Below are 23,393 nucleotides of genomic sequence, written 5' to 3' on the forward strand. Positions count from 1 at the left end.
CGGAGATATCTTGATTTGTCTTCCAGAGACTCACTGGCCTTTTCCTCATTCCTTTTAGATATACGTTCTGGCTTTTCGACCTTTTCTGCTTGAGCCAGCTTGCTGCGCGCTCTTCAAGTGCTTCATCACTTGTAAAACCGAGAATAACAGAGCTGAGCGTCATATAGCACTCCACTCTTGCCACCTGCTTTCTTGACACCCACGTCGTGCCGACAGCTGCAGGCATTTACGGCCTGGGGTCATCGAATCTCTTCACGCTAGTAGCACGCAAAGGCTTGAAGCGTAGAATAAGGATACAGTTTGTGAAAGCATTCCTGATAGCCAACAGTGGGAGACGCATCTTGAGCAGTTCCACATTGCCGTTGTTATGGCTGAGAAACAAACCGCAACGTGTTCAGAACACCGACAGAGCTTCCGAAACCAAAGGTAAAGCATTTTGTATGTGAGGACACAGCCTGCGTTTAAACTAACGACTGCTCCTAGCGCTTTAGATCAAGTGCAATATGGCACTTCTTAGAACGCAGTTGCTGACTTTCTATACGTATCATAGGAGTGACATCAAACAGTAAACATGAAAGGTAATTTATTTAATTATAAATGCGTTTAACGAATGTAGCAGGAAGGCAAATATTTAGCTGTCATTTGTAAATATATGTACAGTTCGACGTCTCCAGGACTGCGCTGGCTGTACACTTTATATTATGTCGGCTCTCCACAGACAGTGTGCAAACAAACGCCGATTTGTTTATCAAAGTCGTAAAACGAGCCGAGTGTAGAGGCAGGAAGTCTGTTAATAAAGTCAAAACATTGATCTAATAAATGTTGCTATCACCCTTCGGTAATCTCTTACAGGCTTCAATGCATGAGTGGCTAATATTCTTATAATATGTGCGCTCCGTAAGCAATATCGGAGAAAGAACGTTTAACACTAAGGGTACTCTTCGCTCCTGTAGAAACACGGGTTTACTTGCCGTGCCTGAGTTTTCTTACGGGCAAGCTCAGGGGCGCATAGGTCACAGTGAAAGTTGTCGATCTGCGTCCGGGCAGGAACGTATCCGACTGGCACATTTTGTTTTGCTGTGCTACATTCTTTTGTTTTGCTACATTTTCGCGGTAGCAGGTCCAGGATTCCTTGCGATCATTTTTAACTGTGAGGCAGCTGTGTGATATTGTAAGGTACTGTTACGGTAATGTTGAAGATAACAGTTCATTCTTCCGACTTATAGCACAATCTTTCTTTTAAAGGGACACTGAGGAGAAATTGAAGTTGGCTTGTATCGATAGAATACCAGCTCCTGATCACAAAAACGCCGCTCTTACTGAAAACAAAGTTCTTGTAAGGTAGAAAATAGCAAGAACCAAAATACAGGTATCGTCGCCACAGGCCAACTCGCAAGTACAAGCTTGGTGACGTCATAGGACAAGAGACGCCACCTTGGAGGAATTGTCCTTCCTACATTTCTTCGCGAATCTCTGAGGCTGACAAAGGAAGATTGCGCGGTTTAGTATTGAAGTAAGTTTATTTTTAAAACCGATAGTGCACTTTTATCACACAAGGAAGGCAGACAAAAGACAACCTTAATGTTGGAAGCAAAGAAACCCGATGCTTGGCGGCGCCACGGGCGGCCAGGAGAGTTTCGATTTGTTAAGGCGCTTCGCGTGCCCCGTGGTTTTGTTTTTGACGCGCCTCGATTTACAAGCGCCGAACAGCAGAGGAACTCCAAGTGCAGCTTCAAGTGCTCGTTAACCTTTCATGGAGCCTGTTCAGGCTTGTCAGATGATCGCCACTGTCGATGAAAAACTGTGATGACACGATGGTCGGTAATCGTACAAGGCAGCACTTGTGTCTCCGCACGCTCATCCGGAGAAACATTCCCGGCTGTGCCAGTCAACTTCAAACTACTTAACGGAAATCGTTTATTAGGGACGGGAGACAAGGTACGAGGCAGTTCAGCAAAATTGCTGATGGCCTAACTCGGTTAGGCCAGGATATACGTAGCGAAAGCGCGGAGATTTCTGCATCGGAAGAGTGCGTTCACTAGACGCGCCTTTATTGAGAATTGCAACTTGAGCCGTCGTGGCGGAGTGGTAGCGCCTGCGCGTCAAACGCCTAAGGCCTTGGTTCGATTCCGAACCTCGGCACAGGATTTTATTTCTTAGTCAGTGAGCGGGCGGGGGGATTCAGTGGCTCCCATAGATTCCGCCACGAAATACGTTGGTGAGCGGTTAAGCGCAGACACTGTTAAGGCGCGTTTATGCTCCGGCGTAACACGCGCGCGCGCGCGCGCTGCACGGCGCCGTCACGTCGGTCAAAGCGATACCCTCTATACTCCAACTGCGCCTGACCGCCGACGCGTTCGGCGGCTTCGGCTGCTTCGGCGCACTCTGACCGCACTGGCGGGGAGACTTGGAGCATGTCTCTATTTCGCGCCGAGTGCGCCAGCCGCCGCCGGCCCGGCCACACTGATTCGGCTCCACGGCGAGGCGCGCGTTGTGACGTAATTCAATAACTTTGGCAGTTGGGTGGAGCTGTTCTTTTTGAGCTCTCGGCTAATTTAATCCTTTACAGTCCACATCTGAAGGTACATCCAAGTGGGCGAGAGAGCCCGATCCAGTGGACCCGTAGGATCTAGCGGAAGCCGTTGAAGCGTCTAGCGCCGGCTTTAGTTTTAAGCCGCCAACTTTAAACGCGACCGCCCTTGAGCACCTATCCGTTTTTTGTGGCAATAAAATAAATAACTTGGCCCTTGCAACCGTGGGAGACCTCGACGCCGCCTGCTGCCCCGTGTAACCGCGCCGTTCAAGGAATCACAATCCGTTGGCCCCAAAGCCCCGGCCAGCCTCTGGTGGGCGCAGCGCGCCGACCTTGTCCTGGCGCCTCGCGACTCCCCGCACTGGGGTTATGATATTTAGTTTGCAACGGCTGCTCACTGAGGAAAGGGGAAACGACCCGCCGGCGCTTACCTAACCGTGCTCCCTCAAAAGCATCGCACGCTCTGTGGGGCTGAGGTCGCTATAATGCAGGCCGGAGATTTTGCGAGAACTACGTCGTCGGGTTCGGGAACGGGATCCATCGCAACACTAGCAAGCCGCCGGTGCAAACGTAAACAGAGCGACGGTAGCGACCCCCCATAGATGCCTTCAACGTGCGGCGGCGGTAGCTTTTATTTCGACAGCTGCTAGACCGCACCGCTAGCTGCCGGAAATCACGGAGTCTCCGTTTACGTCACGTTTCACGTCGCTCCGTCCTGTGACGTCATAAGAGTTTTCCGCGACGTCATAAGAGTTCTCGAGTTTGAATCGGAGCGGCGGGAAAAGCTTTTTCAACTTCGAATCCAAATTTCTTTGAAATAAATGCATCTTTCGCTACCGGACAAGCGGAAACAAAGCCGTAAAATGCCAAACTATCAAATTTTTGCAAACAAAAAAAAATTTGAAAGGGTTCTCCTCAGTGTCCCTTTAAAGTTTATCCATCACTTCTATCAACTCGATCAATTCCAATAACAAGCCAATGGGGAGCGTTTTGGCGATGACCAGAACATTAATAGCGAAAAAATTCAAGCCTGTCGAGGGGAGACATGCGGATATATTGATTGTTATAGTGCAAGCCTACGATATGTGAAAAAATTTCGTCCATAAATAACTTTCCGTTGAAAAGTGCATTCCTGAAGAATTTCGGCGTATGGAATTTCGGCATATAGAATTTCGACCTTACTCCGTACAGCCTGTTACATTCATTCCTGTAAAACGACACGTTTGCAGCATCGCCCCTGAGCTTTTGCAGTATTAACGCATGCAATGTCTGCAGCTGACGCTGCTGTGAGGATGTCGGGATGTTCTTGTTTATTAGTGCAGTTTAGCCACGTTTATGACCTTGCGGTTAGGAATTCGAACATTTACTTCTATTTATTAACAAATCTGCTCTCCCGTGATATCCCGCTACTCCTCTGAGTTCAGGTTATGTAATTATTCATTCTATGTTGGTTTCTTGAATATTATTTATCCCTAATGTCCAAAGTTTCCCAGTTTCCCAGGCTTATATAGCCCCGAGAAACGGTCGTCACACAAACGGACCAATAAAAATCCAGCACTTGACAGCCGTCCGAGAGGTCCAACCAGCGACCGCGCTGGCCACCCGCTTCATGTTTGCCGCGCGCGGTGACTCCCAGGGGGAAAGGGAACCGGCGCCTGGCTGTCTAGCAATGCTGCAACACGTTTGGACACGTTGCTCGCCGATGCTTCTCCATAAGGCACTTCTGTCAAGCGGCGCAGCATCTTTGCTTGACAAGGGAGCGTTAGGGCGCGGTTGCCTTGCGGCGCAGCACCAGGCTAGTCCAAGGGGCCTGTCCAAGGGCGTTCGTAGGAGAATTTGTGCATCTTGTAAATGTAGAAACCGGGCTGGTTGTCCGGGCACAACAAGGCCACCCGGGGCACCTCGTAATAGCGATAACAGAAGGCTTGCACAGGCAGGACAAAAACACGAGGTTGACAGATAAAGGCGAAGTTCTCAACAAAATCGTCGTAATGCTGTATATTCATAAGCTTTCCCACGCTCTCAAACGTTTCACAGAAAATTAAAGTTTGCATGTCGGCGCCAGAAAGATTTTCCCGCGAGTGCAAGGCCATTTGCCCAGACGTCATTGATCGGAATCCCTGCTCAATACGGCATAAGAATTCGTTTGTGCCTTGTGCCGACAGAGTAGTCTACAAGATACCGTTTTCGTGTGGCAAGATGTATATAGGGCAGACAGCCGTTGCATAAATAAGCGCCTCAGTGAACACCACAGAAATCTTAGAGATGAGCGATCTGGTAATGTGGCTCGCCACTGCCGTGTTCACAAGTGCGCACCTAACTTTCAGGAAAGTTCGGTGATAGTCGAAAATGGCGATCAAAAAACTAAACAAATATAATTGAAGCCGCGGCAATGGAACAAGCGGGGATGGAGGATTGTGTTAGCAGTCGTTCTCCATCATTAGCAAAAAAAGATAAGCTTTCGTGGATTCCGGACAGCGGGTGACAGTGTGAGACATGCTCACTAGTAGTTTTGGGGTTTTGTGTGTCTTTGTTGTTTTTATGTTTTCACACATCATGGTGCTGACAAGATGATCGTTGGTATACTTGTATCCTCGTGCTCTGATTATTGCTTTATAAAGCTATAAGCACGAAATAAAAACCGTTTAGTGGAAGTTTAGCGCTGGAGTTGGCTCTCTTCCTTGTTGTGCTCTATGGAACCTTATGTCGATTACCCACTAGCCCGAACCCTAACCCTTCTTTCAGCTTGCCTCACTACCTTTTAACTGGATAGCCACATACTCAATTACATTACATTTCCCTGCCAACATGGCGGTTCAGCAAATTTCCTGATTTTCATCATTTTTTGCGTAATTTTCTCAAAACTCCTTACGCCTCAAAGCAAAAAGTAACTAGTTTCCGTTAGCGATTTTTTCTTGCTCTTCTTTTATAAAAATGTTACTTTTCAAGTAAAAATCCGCACTACCCATCCAGCCGCGTCATGCCTTTTTTAACCGTAATTTGCTTTCTTCTCGCGTATTCCGAATCCTTACTGCCGAACCGCTTAGGCAAGCGTAAGTGCTTCTTTCTTGCAAATTTGCGATAATATGCCGGTCATATTTTTTTCTTAACAGTCCTGGAAGTAAAATTAGCTTCAATCTTATTTTAAGTCATCTGCCGATCACGGCATTCACATAGTTTAAAGTGATATTACCTGAGCTCTGCACAGGCAAAAAAACAAGCGTGAAGGTATAAAATGTGTTCAAGAAGTTAAGCGCACCGTAAAAAAATTTGCACCCTTAAAGGCGTCACACTAATGACTGCAACCTTTTCACACCCCGGCTGCCGCGGTGGCTCATTGGTTATGGTGCTGGGCTGCTGACTCGAGGGACGCGGCTTCGATCCCGGCCGCAGCGGTCTCATTTCGATCGTGGTGAAATTCTAGAAGCCCGTGTATTGTGCGATGTCTGTGCACGTTAAAGAACCCCAGAGGGTCAAAATTTCTGGAGTCTTTCACTACGATGTCCCTCATAGTCTGAGTAGCTTTGGGACGTTAAGCCCTCATAAACCTTTTCACACCCTTGTTTTTTCTTTTCTTTAATGGGTGCGCTCAGTACGTTAGCACCTTAATGCACCATGCACCCTTCAAAGGTACACGGGTGCAAGGGTATTGCACTTCTTCGTGTGTAAGGTGCATAAATGTGTACGGGAGCGCTTCGAATTTTTGAACAACATTGGAATAGTGCAATCAAGCGTATTTTTAAAATGATGTTAGCTACTCGAGCTTTCCACTTAATTTTCAGCTGCAGCTTTGATGCATGCAGCTATGCCTGCGATTTGCGCTCCCATAGTGTGAAAATTAGCTAAATTATTTTAGCTGAAGAGGTAAGCATTACTGTCATTAAACAGAGGATCGCGGAAATGGCATATATAAACATGGAGAAAGTATGCGCGTCATGGCAAGCTAGTATTGGGTGCAGCAATGGTGCTTTCATTGCTGAACTCTATAGCCTCAGTTGCTTTGTGTGACTTATTCCTGGGACGCTTATAGCTTTTATAGGAGCCGTTCACTACGGCTTTGCTTATAGCCTGAGTCTCCTTAGGACGTTAAACCCCCATAAACCATTCCTTTTATTGTAATTTGGCAAAAATATGTGGAACACGCTAGCATCGTGTTACTGTGCGAAAGAGTGCAGAAAGCTGGCCTCTTTTAAACGAGCTCTTTCTTTTTTTTAATGTGTTAAAAAGAACATGCCGTGAACATAATGCATAGATCACAGATCCGACTTCAAAGCGAAAAGGTTCAGACACGCCGTGAAAGACATATCTCGGCATCATATTTCTTGTTGGGGCTGCCTTAACTCTAGTGCAAAGTTAAACAGGCCATCGGTAGCTTGTTTAGCTTGCCACCAAGAAAGCACGCAAACAAAAAACTAACCAGAGTCTTTTAAAGAACTCATAACCTGTGAAACCGTAAAGCAAATGGTGCAACTGTAACGATCGTACTCTTACTGTACGGGTGTGACAACTATAGTTTGTATCCTTTTGGGAGGGTGCAAAGGTGCGCGTTATAGACCCGGAAATGCACCATTCAGGGTGCGAATTTTTTATAGTACACCCCTTATCGTGCCAGCGAATTGTCATTTAACAATTCACTGGACACTTCATTCACCCTTGCAATGTTTCCAGCCTTACATCCCGATTTCACTGGTTCGTGTGGATTGCCGTCGTCGCATACGCAATGGGGCACTTCGCCACCAGCGAAGTGAGTAAGTCCCTGATTATCTTTCGGCATTTCTCTGAACCTATAGTGGTCTATAATGATCTTCGCAACCGTGTGCGCTGTTAAAAAAACGTAGCGGTAAGAAACGAAACACCAGATACAGCAGTTATAGAAATTAAGTCGCGTTTTCTCTCCCTGCAGTGTGCGGGAGAGTAGTAAGGGGTCGTATCGAGACGTCCTGACAAAGTAAACAGCAGGTGCCTACTTTTCAACCGTGTTCAGTGCGAAAGCACTTTTATTTGCACTCCTCGGGTTTCATTGGTGTGTGTGAAGCTTCTGAGTAGCAAGTGTACCTGGCTCACTGGTTGAGCCAGGTATACTTGAGCCAGTCGTGCTGTGAGTAGGCAGTGGCTTCCACCGACTAATTAAGGCAGTTATGCGCCTTTCCATCACTCAAAACCAGCTGAAGGTTTAGACTCTGTTGATTCTGATGAAACGAAATGGGCTTAAGTGGCTCTCTGCGTCAGTGGGCACCACAATCGCGCTTTGGGGCACCAGGCGGTGGTGTCCACCTGCAAAAGCCGTTGTTTAGCAATGCTAAACAGCCAGCCATATTTTTTAGATGTTATTTTATCACTCATGAGGTTGATCAAAACGAAAGCAACCGCAGGTGGAAAGCAGACAACCAACGACCCCCACGTGAATCTGGTCGCCGCGCAGCCACTAGCCGTCCTCTACTGTGCTGCTTAGGCTGCAGTGCATCTTGTAGGCTATTGCAGATCCACAGCGACCGCGCCCAGCCAGTGTGTTGCATGGCCCCACCAAAGCTTCTTTTCCTAAATGAGATTAGCGTCAGCAAAACTCGAAAGGCGTGCAAAATGCGTAGTCCAGTGTCGTCAACCGTCTGCGTCGGTCCGCTTAACAGGAACCAAATATACAAGCAGAAAGGACACACGGGAAACCAGGTGGCAGCATGGGTAGAGATTGCCCACAATCATAACAGGCGATAGCTACCATGCACTCTGGCTTTTCGGTAACCACACAATTAGACAACCAGATGTCGGTGTGTACAAAAGGTACGTTGTCTAGAGTGCTGACGAAGGCCTAACGAAAAGTTAGTTATTTCACAACATTTCACGAACTGATCGGCATGTTTGCATGTCTTCACAGCTGGCTTCTGGTCGCGATAATTAAATTTAATAGTTAAAAATGCTTTTGTATCTGGGCATTGGTTTAAAGCGTCTGAAAACTGTGAACGTAGGGCACAGATTCCACATTGCGAGTCAGAGGAGGTGGCGATAAGCAGACCACAAAAGCGTGTATTCCTTCGCCGTGCTCCTGTCTCAAGTATGGCAGCCACTGGGAAGTCGCTAGAAGCCACGTCTAGGGCACTGAGGAGTAGTATCCTCAGATTGTACTTCTGTTGATTATTATCTTGTAGGGCGAGCTTGCTCCGTCGTAGTAGAGAAGAGACGACTCGTGCAGGCAGGGTGAAGGTTCATAGCCGACTGGCTTTAGTTACATAAGAAACACACTAAGGAAAGAACGACGGAGGGCGAGGGGAAAAGGGAGAGAAAGCGGGAGGGGGAGAAAGGGCTTCCCGAAGACCTGCGTCACCGCATGTAAGGGATGAGAGGCGTGTAGCTTTCTACATCGAATTGTCGTGGGGTGGTGCACAGTCATGCCGTACACGTCCGGTTCCAAGCGAAGAGAAGCGCTGGTCACTGTATAATATTAATATTATTAATAATAATAATAATAATAATAATAATAATAATAATAATAATAATAATAATAATAATAATAATAATAATAATAATAATAATAATAATAATAATAATAGTCTTTATTGCCCCTTTGTATACAGTACCAGAGAGGTTCAGGCCAGCCAAAGCCAACAAGAGGCTTGCCGGACTGGGCCCGGTAGTCAAAGCAAAGCGACAAAATGGCAAGAGACCAATAGGAAACACTAATCGCTACAAAGAACACTAAAACTAAATTATTAAAGAATTCACAAATAGAGGACCAAGATAAGGACTACGCAAAAAGGAAACAAAACAAAACAGGAACACGTGCATCTTCATGATAAACAGAGAGCGACCGCGGTCAACACAGAGCTTTCAAGTGTATCTTCAGGTTCCGCAAAAGGTCACTTCAAAAAGGCTATAAGCAATTCATTAAAGCACTCATAAGCGCAGCGTTTTGATCTTCAATAATAATAATAATAATAATAATAATAATAATAATAATAATAATAATAATAATAATAATAATAATAATAATAATAATAATAATAATAATAATAATAATAACAATAATAATCTTTATTGTCCTTCTCTTTTCGGTGGTTACATTTTGCTTGTGGGTGGGTAGCGTTGCTTGTGGTTGGGTGGGCAGATCGGCAGGAACGTACCGGGCAAACAGACGTCATGGAAAGACAACAAGATTCAAAGTTGGTAAGTTACGAGCTTTGGCTACAATTTTAACCAAAACAAAATACAGAACAAAATATAAAAAGAAAAAACACTTACACAATGCTAGCAGTCAGCACCGATTGAACATAAATATATAAGTGCAAACCAATGTCGGGATGCATTACTTTCCAATTCAGAGCATATAAGAAAGCTTAGACGCTTTCTAAAAAATACAATTTATGAAAGAAGAAGCCATCAGATATTTCCATCTTTCTCACTTCTTTGATGCTACTCTATTGCACCTGTTCCTCAGGAAATTTGTTAAAGAGATGTGGCACATAGTAGTTTCTAACTCTTTTCCCGGTGGTGTACACCCGCGGAATATGGTACCCCTTTCCGTTTCCCTTAATGTTCTTTCTTTGTTGACTGGTGTTCTGTATGCTTTGTTGTAATATCGAGAGGTCAGGATGTCGGAATATTAGATACATTTTGCGTACCGTGCACCCCGTTACCGTTCCCGGAGTACCGGGAGCCCAACTGCTCATGCTCCGCTGCTTACTGCAGAAACGCGCCCGAAAGGACTCTCAGCATTCCGCCGATTCGTACCGTGGTACCGGGAGCCCTAGCAACAAGAGCGCCGCCGTATCGCTGACGGCAGTGAGCGCGCTGCCGCAGCTTTGACGTGGATAGTGCATGATTAGTCTAACCCGTACTAAATTGCTAGAAGGAAGAAAAAAGGTCAAGTAGGCGTTTTATTTTTTTTCCGCATTTGTAAAACGAATAGCAGCGCTGAAAAAAAAAATTGAAAGTAGCGTATGCGAACATACGCGAACACATGAGTCGAACCGCTGATCTTTGAGCAAAAGATGCCAGTAGACGGAGATTACCCCTCGACTAAGCCAGCACTGTTTTCCTAACGTGGAATTAATTACAGGCGTTTTTGCACCGCAACGAGCCATGCACAAAACATATTTTCAACGTGGCGAGCAGCTAGTGCCTGGGCTACAACAGCCTACCAGAAAACACAGCTAAACACAAATACCAAAGCTAAAACTTTTCGTGGCAAGGAAAAACAGCATTTATAAAAACGAAATCAATTCTTCAGTGCTCTTCGGACCATCTTTACCGGGATACGTCGTCACGACTCCTCTACCCGACGGCGCATGCGCCCCTGAGCGGCCCCCAGATATCTTCAATCCACCTGGTTCCTTCGATCACACGTTTTTATTCCCTGACGGAAAGGTTATCACCGGCTTCCCTGATAACTTCTGGTCGACCATGTCAACGCCCATTCCCATCGGCAGTATAAATTGACTGCACTCCGTCTTCCGCGTCAGTGAGCATGGGAGCTGCTACTGCGACAGCGTGGCCAACACGAGTCTTCTGTTCTCCCCGCAGGTGTGTAAACGCTCGTCTTTATACGCTAAAAAACCCAACAATCGGTTTCTGGTTGTGCTCCCATGCTCACATACGCTCTGTGATTTAATGAGTGATTGCTTCGATGTAGCGTTATTGTTGCTTTGTTCTGGCGATATTGAGACCAATCCTGGCCCAAAACTTGGCTCAACGACTGACGATACGGATCAATCTGACGCTATGTATCAGATGCTCAAAGATATCAATGAGCGTACGCTAGAATTTGGCAAAAACCAAGAGGAACTTTAGGCAGACATTAAACAAATCAAGACAAGCCAGGAACACATTGAAATTAAGTTCTTAGATATATTTGGCTGGCTACAAGCCCTCGAGAATAAGATAAGCCCCATAGATGTCTTTGAGCAAAGCCTTTCAACCATCCAAAGTTCCGCAGGAGATCTCATCTCTCAACAGGCTGTTCTACAGTCTCGCTTAGACGATCTTGAAGATAGATCGAAACGGAACAATCTCATTTTGCGTGGAATCCCTGACGCACGCGAAACATGAAATGAAACAGAGATAAAGGTTGTTATTTCTGCCTTATGTCCTGTCGTTGACCCTGTTTCACTGTCCCCCATGCATAGAGCGTGCTCATCGTTTGGGCTCTTTTCCAGCCTCGAAGTGTCGCCCCATAAACATTAAGGTCTGTTCCTTTAAAATCAAAGAAAAAATTGTGAGCTCCAGCGATATCCTTAAGGAAAACAATCTTTCCGTATCTGAGGATTTCTCGAACGCTACTCGCCTAGCGAGGAGCCGGCTTGTCGAATTTGGCAAAGGGCTGCCTCACTCCCCGAAGTTCCAGCTTCGCTACAACAAACTGTTCGTAAACAATCAATTCTACATCTACAACGAAAAAACTAAGAATGTTGAATTATTAATTCAGTCACGAGCTGATTTACAGCCCAGTCCCAAACCACAGGCTGGCTCCTCGCGGGATGTTAGTCAAGCTTCTTCACTTACCGTCAATAACACGCCCTAGGAATGCGAGAAGGGAAGTAGGAAATTGTCTCCGTCCCGCAGCATATCTGTCTTAGAAGCTAATGTAAGAAGCATTATTAGCAAGCGTGTCTCTTTGCATTCCCTTATTGACACATGCAACGCCGACATCATCGCGCTCACCGAGACATGGCTTCATTATAACATCCACGACCGCGAAGTAATAAATGATTTATCGCAGTTTTCCGTTGCGACCGCACGCAACGCTAAGGCGGTGGTGTTCTGCTGGCTATTTCTGAAAATATTAGGTCGTATCCGATACACATTGATACCAAACTTGAAACCATCTGGGCATGCGTTGAAATCTACCACCGTAAAATAATTCTTGGTCTATATTATCGGCCCCCGAACTTCACATCAAACTTCTGCGAACAGTTGCTCGATGCTATTAATAGCGCCTACTTCCGACATCCGACACTTGTGCTTTGCAAGATTTTTCAGCAGTCCATCGACTCCTGCACTCTTCCTGCTGACTGGAAAGTCGGGAAGGTGGTCCCGGTCCACAAATCAGGTAGCAAAAATTCTCCTCTCAACTACCGCCCAATTTCTTTAACCAGTATTCCCTGCAAATTACTAGAGCACATCCTGTACTCCCATATCGCTAACTTTCTGGAAATTAACTGGTTCTTCAACAGCGCCCAGCACGGTTTTCGAAAAGTTCTTTCATGTGAAACGCAATTAACATCATTCCCTCACAATCTTCATATTATCATTGATAAAGGCTCAATAGCTGACTGAATATTCCTTGATTTCAAGAAAACTTTTGAAAAAGTTTGTCATCGACTCCTCCTCTTCAAACTAGCCAAACTAAACCTTGAACCTAACATACTACTTTGGCTTGAACAATTTCTTTTAAACCGTTTCCAGTTTGTATCGTCTAACAATCGCAACTCATCATTATGTTCCGTTGGTTCTGGCGTGCCCCAGGGCTCTGTGTTAGGTCCTCTGTTGTTCCTAATATACATTAATGACCTACCTGACTGTGCATCTTTGAACATTCATTTATTTGCTGATGATTGTGTTGTCTTTCGGGAAATTAACAGTTCGGACGATACTAATGCCTTGCAACATGATATGAATGCTATTACTAATTGGTGTGACTTGTGGAAATGGACCTTAATACATCTAAATGTAAAGCCTTACGTGTCTCTAGAAATTCCTGCAGTACTAGCGTCTATTACTTAAATAACAGTGCGCTCGAATCCGTCACTTCCTATCGTTATCTCGGCATTGAAATCTCTTTTGATCTTACTTGATCCCTTCACATTAACACCATAATTAACAATGCTAATCGCATGCTAGGTTATCTTCGCCGTAATTTTTCTTCTGCCCCCAGCTCACTTAAAGATCTCCTGTACAAGACACTAATCCGTAGCAAACTAGAATACGCTGCATCCATTAGGGACCCTAGCTGTGATAACTAACCTATGCCCTGGAGCTTGTCCAGAATAACTCCGTTCGTTTCATTCTGCATAACTACCATCGTACTGCCAGCATATCATAAATGAAACGCATGTTAAACCTTCCTTCATTAGCTTCTGGTCGGAAATTTTCTCGAATTTGCTTATTCCATAAAATTTTTCATAGTCGTGGTCTAGGGGCTTGGGCGTCCGCCTCGGCTGCGGAAGGTGGTTGGTTCGAACCCCACGGCCGGCCACACACCGGCAAAAGTGGGCACAAGCGTCCCCCGGCTCGGCGCCCGGCCGGCTCATCATTGCGGCCCATCACGCATGTTTTTCACGGGTTGCGCCCCACTGCGCCCCACGGGGGGCAAAACCAGTTTCGAACACTCAGCCTACAAAGGTGGTTCATGATTCAGATGAGACATTCAGTTGATCTTGGAGCTCGTTGAAGTTTAATTGAGCTCGCTCTAGGGAGTTCAGCAGATGAGAATGCGCTCGAAGAAGTTCAGCATGCTGCGCCATCATCTCACAAAGTCGGGCAGTCGAAAAGCCGGACTAGCCCATGACCGTACTGATACTCTGAATCGCTTCTGACGAAGGACCATGTGTTTGAACCTGACCACAGCCGTGGCTCATTGGGTTGGGCGCCCGTCTCGGCTGCGGGAGGTGGTTGGTTCGAAACCCACCGCCGGACACCCACCGGTAAAAATGAGTACAAGCGGCCCCCGGCCTGGCGCCCGGCTTTCTTTAGGGGTGTTCGCTTGAGAGAAGCTTCCTAAACCCCGCTGCGTCCCTGGCGGGCGAAGCCCCCAGTCTCGGACAAGCTCGCAGCCTGCTAAATGTGGTGCCCCTTCGGCCAATGTGGCTCGAACATTGATCACCTGCAGCAGCAGTGGTTTTGCCCTTCCGGGGCAAAACCACTGCTGGTGCAAAACCACTGCTGGGGCAAAACCACTTCTGGAAACTGGTTTTGCCCAGGGGCAAAACCAGTTTCGAACACAATCAGCCTGCAAAGGTGGTTCGTGAGTAAGTTGAGAGGTCGCAAGGAGTGTTGCGAGTTAGGTGAAGTTTAAATGAGTCCGCTCTGCGAGAGGGGATGAATGCCCCTAGGCACTCATCCCTTCGCCTTCATACATCTCATCTCGTCTGGACCATGCACTCAAGGTTGGAATTTCTCCACTCAGGACGAAAACATGCAGCAACTCCTTCATTCCTCGAACATCCAAGGACTGAAACCACCTTCCCAGAACAATTGCCAGCATTGTAGACATTACTCATTCCAGAACTGCATTAGCCACCATTGTATATGTCGATCATTAATTTGTCTGCTTCGTGTTACGTTTTCTGTATTGTATCTTATTCAACCACTCCCCTCTGTAATGCCTCAGGCCTTGAGGGTAAAATAAATACATAAATCCGGCGTAAACTCACTTTCATCGTAAGTATCCTTCAGTTGGAGCATCATTCGGCGAAAATGCTCTCAGAAGGAAACGACAGGCTCATTATTGCGATCCATCACGCATGTTTTTCACGGGTTGCGAAGTTCATGCAGAAGAATCACGTCATATGGTTCTTAGTATTCTTCCGAGGCCAGAATTGGGAACAGTTGGGGATAACAGTTATTGAAAAATAGCTGAATAATATGCGATTCGCTGATTACATTGCCATGCTGAGTCACTCAGGACACGAACTGCAACTCATGATCAATGAGTTAGACAGGCCGAGTAAAACTGTTGGTCTAAAAATTAACATGCTGAAAACCAAAGTAATGTCCAACAGTCTAGCAAGGGAAGAGCACTTCACAATTGGCTGCGAGATGTTGGAAGTGGTAAATGGCAGGTAATGACAGTTTATCTGGATCATGAGAGGGAAGTAACCAGAGTGATAAGAAAAGGGTGGAGCGCATATGGCGGGTTCTCTCAGATCATGAATAGCAGTTTACCAATATCCCTCAAAAGAAAAATGTACAACAGCTGTATCCTACCGGTACTCACCTACGGGGCCGAAACGTGGAGGCTAACGAAAATGGTTCAGCTTAAGTTAAGGACAACGCAGCGAGCCATGGGAAAAAAATGTTAGGTGTAACGTTAAGCGACCGGAAGCGGGCAGAATGGGTGAGGGAACAAAACACGTATTAATGACATCCTAGTCGAAATCAAGAGAAAGAGATGCACTTGGGCTGGGCATGTAACACAAAGGCAAGATAACCGCTGGTCCTTAAGGGTAACTGTGTGGATTCCAGAGAAAGCTAGCGTCGCAGTGGACGGCAGAAGGTCAAGTGGGCGGATAACATCAGGAAGTTTGCAGGGATAGGGTGGGCACAGCTGGCAAAGGACAGGGTTAATTGGAGAGACATGAAAGAGGCCTTTGCACTGCAGTGAGTGTAGTCAGGCTAATGATGTTGATGATAAAGATACCACTCACTGAGGGAATTTCGAACAAATTATTTCTTTAGTGTATTTTATAGAACGTCCAAAAACAAAATGGCACCTCTGCAGTGAATAAAGCAGCATTCGATAATTTCCGATGCAACGCACAGGCGACAATTTACAGGAGAGACAATCTATTTACCACTGCAGCCACGTTTAACAGGGAGAGCTTCAGTGCGCGGTTTGCCCTTTAAAAGCAAGGTATAGAGCGTGATACACTGATGAAACAGCATTGTTATTAATTCTTTGCAGAGAGTTTTGCGCGAAACAGAGTATAAGCATACTCAATGGAAAAGCGAACTTCAGAAACCGCACCGAAGCAGAAACCTCTTGCACAAAACCGAGTAAAGAGAAGCGTTTGGTAAAATTAGAAGACACCACTAATTTGAGATGAGGTCCACAAAGCTGACATGCAGTAATGATCTGATAAATATATGGGAACTGTCGCGAAAAAAAGAAGGAACGTGCATTTAATTGTCTCACATTAAGGTGCACCAAACTCAGAGCGCGGAAATAGGTCTGAAGAGGTTATCGCGCCGCATGGACTCAAAATTGGAGGACCACAGAAACGTCGCAAATGTTCCGTCAATGCTTTGAATGCACAATCTTGCGCACCGGAATACGTACAGTGCATAATCCGTTTTTCTCACCAGGAAAATTTTACACGCGTGGAGTCAACCAAAAATGAAAAGGCGGTGCAGAAAAAGAGCCTCAGCAGAACTCTGAAAGGCTGGAACCCGCGCCGTCCAGCCCTGCGTGTTTGACTTGAACGCGTAAAGCGGAACACCATTATATTTACAGGGAGCATAAGACTATCCTATTCTAGCTTAACGAGGTGGCATTGAGCCCCATGAACCAATCCACTAACCAGTACATTTAGAGCGATTCATCTGAGCTCCAGAGACAATGCTAAACAGTACAATCGTGGCTATAGTTTTGTCAAACTGGGCTTATCAAATTTGAGAGCTCGAAATTATCATCGCAGGCAATGAATTTGTTTTGCGGAACCGTGGAACAAAGTAACACAATATAATGAACAAAAAGTAGCGATGGCGTAGGACAGCCTTGATTTGCGGACTACCCGATTGGTATGGGCTCCGAGAGGCGGTCATTATGAATTGGAGTAGAACAGTTCCAACAAAGTGGAACCCCATAATATACAGCTGATCCAAGATTCGCTCGCTCGAGAAGAAAAAATAGAAAAGAATGCCGGGTATGATACAATGCTTTCTCAAGGTTAATTTGAAGCAAACCAGGCTGGTCACCCAAGATTCGATAATGGTAGGTGCAATGTGTAGCTTTGAATGAAGCGGCTTCTCAAAGCGTACGTCTGGTAAGGGCCAATGAGAGCCGTATTCGTATATTGAGGAAGGGTTCACAAAACTATCGCGAAAAGTTTGCACTTCACATTTGCCAGCGTAATGCGCCTGCAGCCGCCCGCATAGCACATTTTTTTCTTCGTCAGTACTCTTTGGAATTAAGACTGCGTGTTTTTTGTCAAATGAGTGAGGAAGGGCGTTTACGTCAAACCTCATCATGGAAATCTGAAGCAGGACCACATTCAGCTTAAGTTTAGAACCTGTGTAAAACTCGTATGAAATGCTATCACTACGAGGCGTTTTAGAAAGAGGTAACTTATCAGTTGCAAGTCCCACTTCTTGCGGCATGAAAGGTTATTAATTACAACCGGATATGGACGAGCACTCATTGGGGCATCCTCACCTCCTTGTCATGAGGGAATCCTTCTCGTAGGTGAGGTTGAGGGAGTATTGGTGCATATAGATATCTCGTGGTTAGGTGGAGGAGGACAGAGGTTGTGAGGAGAGGGTGAGGGAGAAAAGGACGCATGGGTTATGGTATGTCTCGATGCTCGTATCACCATGGAAAAACCTCGCAACAGAAGACACAAAGGCCCGGATTCTCAGGTGCTTCATCGAACACGACGCTTCTATGAAGGAGTGGCGGCTGCGGACAATAAGGCATTTTTAGATAAAAGCCACAGCCAGCAGGGATCCGTCGTCTGTCACCAAAAGTGACGAGGACGAGGCATCCAGCGTGCGAAAAAAAACAGACCAAGTTTGGGCACATACCGACAGGAGGCGGCTGGAAAAAAGTGATGGTCGATTTTTGTCGAAGGCTAGTTTTAGCACTGCCGCCTTACCGGTTTCTACCCCCTGCTGTACGAAATATTTGCCCTCAGCGCTCGTCCGTCTCTAACTGCTCTTGTCTCTCCCCCGTTCTCTTCACCTGCTCTTCGAGATGTAGCTTTAGCGTTTGCACGCCGCTCCTTTAGTCGTCTTTCTTTACCACGAAGATGCGGCGTCCAGAAAACCAAGACCCGGGCAAGTTGATTGCAAGATATTCGTGCATGCCTCGCGTGTGAAGCCAGCCAGGGATGCGGCCGGCAAGCGAGCCTCAGGCCTGTATCTGATACGTCGTGCGCGGTGACGACTGCCTCGAAGATGCGGGGCTCACCGACATCGTTGGCACCACACTGGCGCCACCGCGCGCATCTGCAGCTCGGTGCGGCTTCTTGCGACCGGACCTTGCCACTCCGCCGATAAGCCACCGCTTCCGCCCGCTTATTCGAACTCTTTCTTTGTCCGTGTAGCTCGATCTTTGCGGCTCTTATAGTGCTTTTGTAATTCTTTGTTCACTCACGTACATTCTGTACATTTATGCATCTTTTTTTCGGTCACTGCACCCGTAGTACCCGTATGTCAATCAATTTCACCATACCCTATCTTTTGTCTTATAAATGCAACTCCGTAATTCCTCAGTCGTGGACGCTTCTCTTACTTGCTTTTTGAAAATCACGTTGTTCATCTTACGCTCCACGCGAGGCAATGTTTTGTTGCAAGTTGATTCAGAATAGTTTTCTTTTTTGTTGTCTAAACTGCAGTGTACTCCCCATGCCTTCGGCCAGCTGCTAACAAAGGCGTGACCCTCATAGTCGGTCAAGAGATCGAATCTCCTTTTTCCACACGTTGGGTGAACAGACTTTCACTCTACGCCGTCCAAACTAATGATGTTTTGAGTGGTGGGTAGGTCGGCCTGATTAATTATGGCACTGTCTATACTACCAGCAGCCAGGAGAAATTCCTGCCTGAAAATTTCCCGGCACTCTCTTATAACCTGGTAGTTACAGCGTTTCTCGCACTTTTCATGGCTCCGATTCTCCCGGTACAGTTAATTTAACCACTGCCGGAAGTCCAGGACTAACCGGTTTCTTGCCAATGATCGGCTATAGGATGAGTGCTGTCCCTGCGTTATTTCTTGTGGCCATTACTAGCTGCTCACAACATCGGAGTACTAAGAAAAATTTTCCAAAGCCGAAAGCACACGCAGTAAACAATGGTTTGCGCCTAGAGCGACTCTAACACCGACACATGACTCTACGGGGGAAAAATAACTTGTCTTTTAAAATTTCTAATTCATGGGTCGTAGTAGGGAAGATAAATATTTTCTCCCAGCTTAACCGCAGCTGAGACAGTTCAAAGCGGCCGCAGCCCACCCCGTGATAGCGCACGCCGACCACGGCGGGCCTTGCTCTGAGGGGAACAAAGGAACGACACTCTGGCTGACATGACCAAGGCATTAACTGCGGCAACAACAATAACACCAGCTAGCAACAAATACGCTAACTAATCGAGGTCGTCCTACTCTCTTGCTAAAGTAACTAACTAGGGAAGACGAATCGCGCGGAAGCAAACCGAAGAGAACTAATTATGTGCTCCCCACAAATTTTTAGGATGAGGGAGTGCTGACAAAGTGAGGAGGAGTGTGAGTGTGGGCCAGACAGTTTTTTGAAGCGGAGGTGAGGGCGAGAAAGAACTAGAGAATTTGGCAAACCGAGGGTAAAGATGAAGGGGGGGGGGGCAATCATTTAATGATGATTGTGAGGGAGGAAAGGCAAAAATGAGGGCCGTTGTCCTCTTCTCATTACAACGCAGTCGTCATCTGATGAAAAGTAACAAGTTCCCTAAGTTCGTTAGGAGGACAGAATTGTGAATTGGAGGGAGTAACACAGAACAACTCTGTTTAATAATTCATAAACACGGAGATTACTTCACACGTACTGGTCACCAGCATATCATTGGACAGCATCTCCGGAATACGTTTAGGAGTCGCGTGACAGCGTTCATCAAGTAGACCTTGTCGCCTCGCCGGCTCGCAGTGCAAAGCACGCTTGGATTACGTGAACGAACTCGTGCTTTTGTAGCTGACATTTAAGAGTAGAAATTTCGTTCAAATACAACCCAAGTGTTTAACATTCTGATTCATGGAGGTTGTACAAGCCTAAGAGACTCAATTTCAGTAGCAATCGCTAGCTCCTCATGCCAAAAAATCTCCCAATCGAAACGCAATGGCTTCATACCAGTAAAACAAGCTTGCAATTGTGGACTAACAATAAATTCCCAGTCAGTTACAAGCCATGAATTAAGTTTTGAAATCTCCCACTGCGGCCTAAATCGTATACCACTATATAATGGTGAGAAGATGAAACTGGAGACTATTTCGCATGACCTTCCAATGCAAAATAGCGCGCAAGATGAATAAATTCTATCCAGGTGTGCGTCCCAACGCCATGAATGTGCGCGAATAAGCGACAAGCGTAGCATGAAGCTCCTGCATCATCAGTAACACGTAACAATACTACTCCACATTAGGTGCGGCTTGATCATTCCTAGGTCGCATACATAATTAAAGTCTCCCATTAGTACAACATGCCGGTTACAGTCGAGTAAGGTAGCTTTGCTTTCAATCAGATCGGTGCGCTGTGCCACCTTACTGAACGCATAAACTGAGGTCAGTAGCTGGTGCTTCCTGTAGAGCAGAAAATCACAGCTTATTAACCAACCTTCATTATCGGTATTCTAACACAACCCAGCATAAGAAAGGGCCTTTAGCAGGAAGAAAAAAACAAACCACCTAAAAGCCAACAGCATGCTTAACAAAGACGTTATATTTGGACGAAAACAAACCCTCGTGACCTGTCGGTAGCCTTCTCATCCTCAATCTTTGCCTGCTGGGCGGCCACAAAATCCGGACGGACGATGTTGAAAATTGGTGGAGTTGTACCGGCTTCCCGCAAGATCTAAGGACGCGCGAATTCTGCGCTGCGAATACCACCTCTCGACGTTACCTTCACGTACGTCTAAAGCGCCTCTCGTGTTATGGAGTCTTCTAAGCGCCGGGGAAGTCACAGAGGCTTCAGTTTCACCTCTTTAAGTTCACGGTCTACAACACCGCATCGGCTCTTAACCAACAGTTCGCCACATGACGCAAGCTTATCTTTCAGTTGTTCCCACTTGCAGGTGACCACTCATACACGCAACGTTTAAAGCCGTCCAACAAAACTTATTTCGTTCAGATCTACTAAAATTCTGAGAAATCTCTGAAGTTTCGGCCCGGTATGGGCACCTGGAAATGTTCGCATGCAGAAAAAAGGAGTCAGCATCCAACTTGCCGGTTTTGAGACGAGGTAGAACCATGCCGCATTCATTAGCGCTGGCGGCATATCAAGCACTACCTCGGACAGAGGGCGACTGAACCTCCCAAGCGGAGAAATCGATGAACGCAACCGCTTGGAACGGCTCATACATTTTAGCTTGTTGTTGTAAGTGCAAGCTGCAAGTTTTCATCGTTCACATTTTTCTTTGTTTCATATCTTGGCGGGTCCATTTGTAGTGCATTTTACATATTTCTTATGCAATTCCCCAACCTAAGAGCATTTAAGGGTAAATAAATGATGATAATGATTACCACCAACGTTTCTCGCGGACATTGTTTAGAATACGCTTGTCCACTTACAAACGTATCTTAAAGGTGCACTAAAGAGGTATCTCAACTGGTCTTTTTACCAAGGGAACTCTATCTACGCGTTCCGGGCATTCTTAGAAACTTCGAATTATTGCCGTGCGTGGCCGATTGCCCTAATTAAATCGGATTAAACATCCCACTTCCCGCATTTTCTTGAACTCAACGCTATAGGGAGGCGCAGTCAACTAAAGCGTGGAGTTCCAGTTTTTTTAGGTTTCTGTGAATAAACAGTTTCAGTCACAGAAAATATAGCCGCAAATTAGGCCCTCAGAAATAAGAAAACACGTGGACTCTTTGATTTACGTATCACTCCGCCAATGGCAGAGCGGCAAGCCGACACGGGACTGCCTGACGCGTTGGTTGACTCCTCCTACCTTCCGCGTTGAGTTCAAAAAAAAAAAGGCGGAAGCCGGGACGTTTAATCTGATTTAATTAGTGAAATCGATTGCACAGTACAATTATTTGAAGTTTCTAAGTATGCCAGGAACGTTTAGATAGAGCTCCCGCGGTAAAAAGACTAGTTCAGATTCCTCTTTAGTGCACCTTTAAGTCGCCTTCGGCGTCAAAGCATGGCCGTCCGGCCGTGGCAACGCCGAATGTCGGAGGGCATCTATAAACTATTGCTGATATTGCAAAGAACTTCCGGAATAAGAAAAGGGTGACAATTTCGGCATGACACTTACATCGGTTGCGCCGAATCCCATGCTTTCACAGATTCCTTCGCTTTCTGCCTCACTTCTTCCTCGCCACCAAAAAAAAGAAATTTACCGGATCTTCTTCTCGTTGCGCCGAGTCACCTACTCGAGCGAGTGGACCATCCGTGCTGGCACCTGGACAAGTGATCGCAACTGGCCAATAAGCAGTGTGGCGGCGAAAAGAAAACAATTGCGGTATTTTCACAGTGGCGGTGATTTTATTTCGGAAAGCGATTCCGAAGTATTACACTAAGGTTAGAAAACTGTGCGCACGAAAGATAACAGACTGGGGCAGCTAGAAGATCAAGAAAACGCACTCATGGCCGGTTAGTTGCCTAAAACGTAGTATAGTTGGCGTCTAGGGCAAGCCATGAAGATGAACACAGAAATAGGACACTGAACCTACTTCATCGGGGCAAAAGACTTTCATTCGCTTTCTCCTCTCATTATGTACACTTTCCAGTTGGCTAGTAAGATCGCGTAACTTAGCTTATGCCGGGAAATAAACTGCACGCTCAGAACGTAATGTACTCCTAGTGCTGGCGAGGTCTTCGCAAATGCCGTTATAAACCTCATATAGGAAGATCACTTATATCATAGGTGAGGAGTTTTGTCTGAGCGATCAATGGTGTATTTTGTTGATTTTCTTCCTTCGAAAACTAAGGACGATCTATCAACGTCACAGACATTTGCTACCATGTTCCTTTCAGACAGAAGCCTTCCACAGAAGGTGTCTTACCGTTTTCGTTACCAGCAAGGTAGAAGTCCCTACTACGGTGTCACGAGGAAATGGGTAAGTGAACCTCATGTGATCGCTGGTATATATAAGTTAATCTGTTCAGTCCAGCTCAAACATCTGGACTGCAAGTAACTGCATAGAACCTGTAGTCCCACGTGACTTCGCTGTGCTAAGAACGTGAATGGCGGCGAAGTTATTATTTTCTCCAAGGTGATCATATTTCTCCGGGGGTGACAGCGACTG

The 23,393-nt window shown here is 46.1% G+C and overlaps 1 protein-coding gene across 2 annotated transcripts in view; it reads left to right on the top strand.

Annotated features, from left to right (window-relative positions):
- The first annotated feature begins 259 nt into the window (after positions 1-259).
- LOC144134696 (uncharacterized) overlaps positions 260-23,393 on the top strand; it is a 28,128-nt gene continuing 4,994 nt past the window's right edge. Inside the window, exons 1-3 of one of the 2 annotated variants that reach the window (XM_077667545.1) lie at positions 260-426; positions 7,202-7,281; positions 23,122-23,204. In XM_077667545.1, the coding sequence (XP_077523671.1) occupies positions 368-426; positions 7,202-7,281; positions 23,122-23,204 (222 nt within the window). In that variant the 5' untranslated portion in view covers positions 260-367. The remainder of the gene's footprint in view (positions 427-7,201; positions 7,282-23,121; positions 23,205-23,393) is intronic. The other variant, XM_077667546.1, reaches the window with a different exon arrangement.

The sequence above is a fragment of the Amblyomma americanum genome, chromosome 5 (assembly GCF_052857255.1).
Source record: "Amblyomma americanum isolate KBUSLIRL-KWMA chromosome 5, ASM5285725v1, whole genome shotgun sequence".
Classification (NCBI taxonomy): Eukaryota; Metazoa; Arthropoda; class Arachnida; order Ixodida; family Ixodidae; genus Amblyomma; species Amblyomma americanum.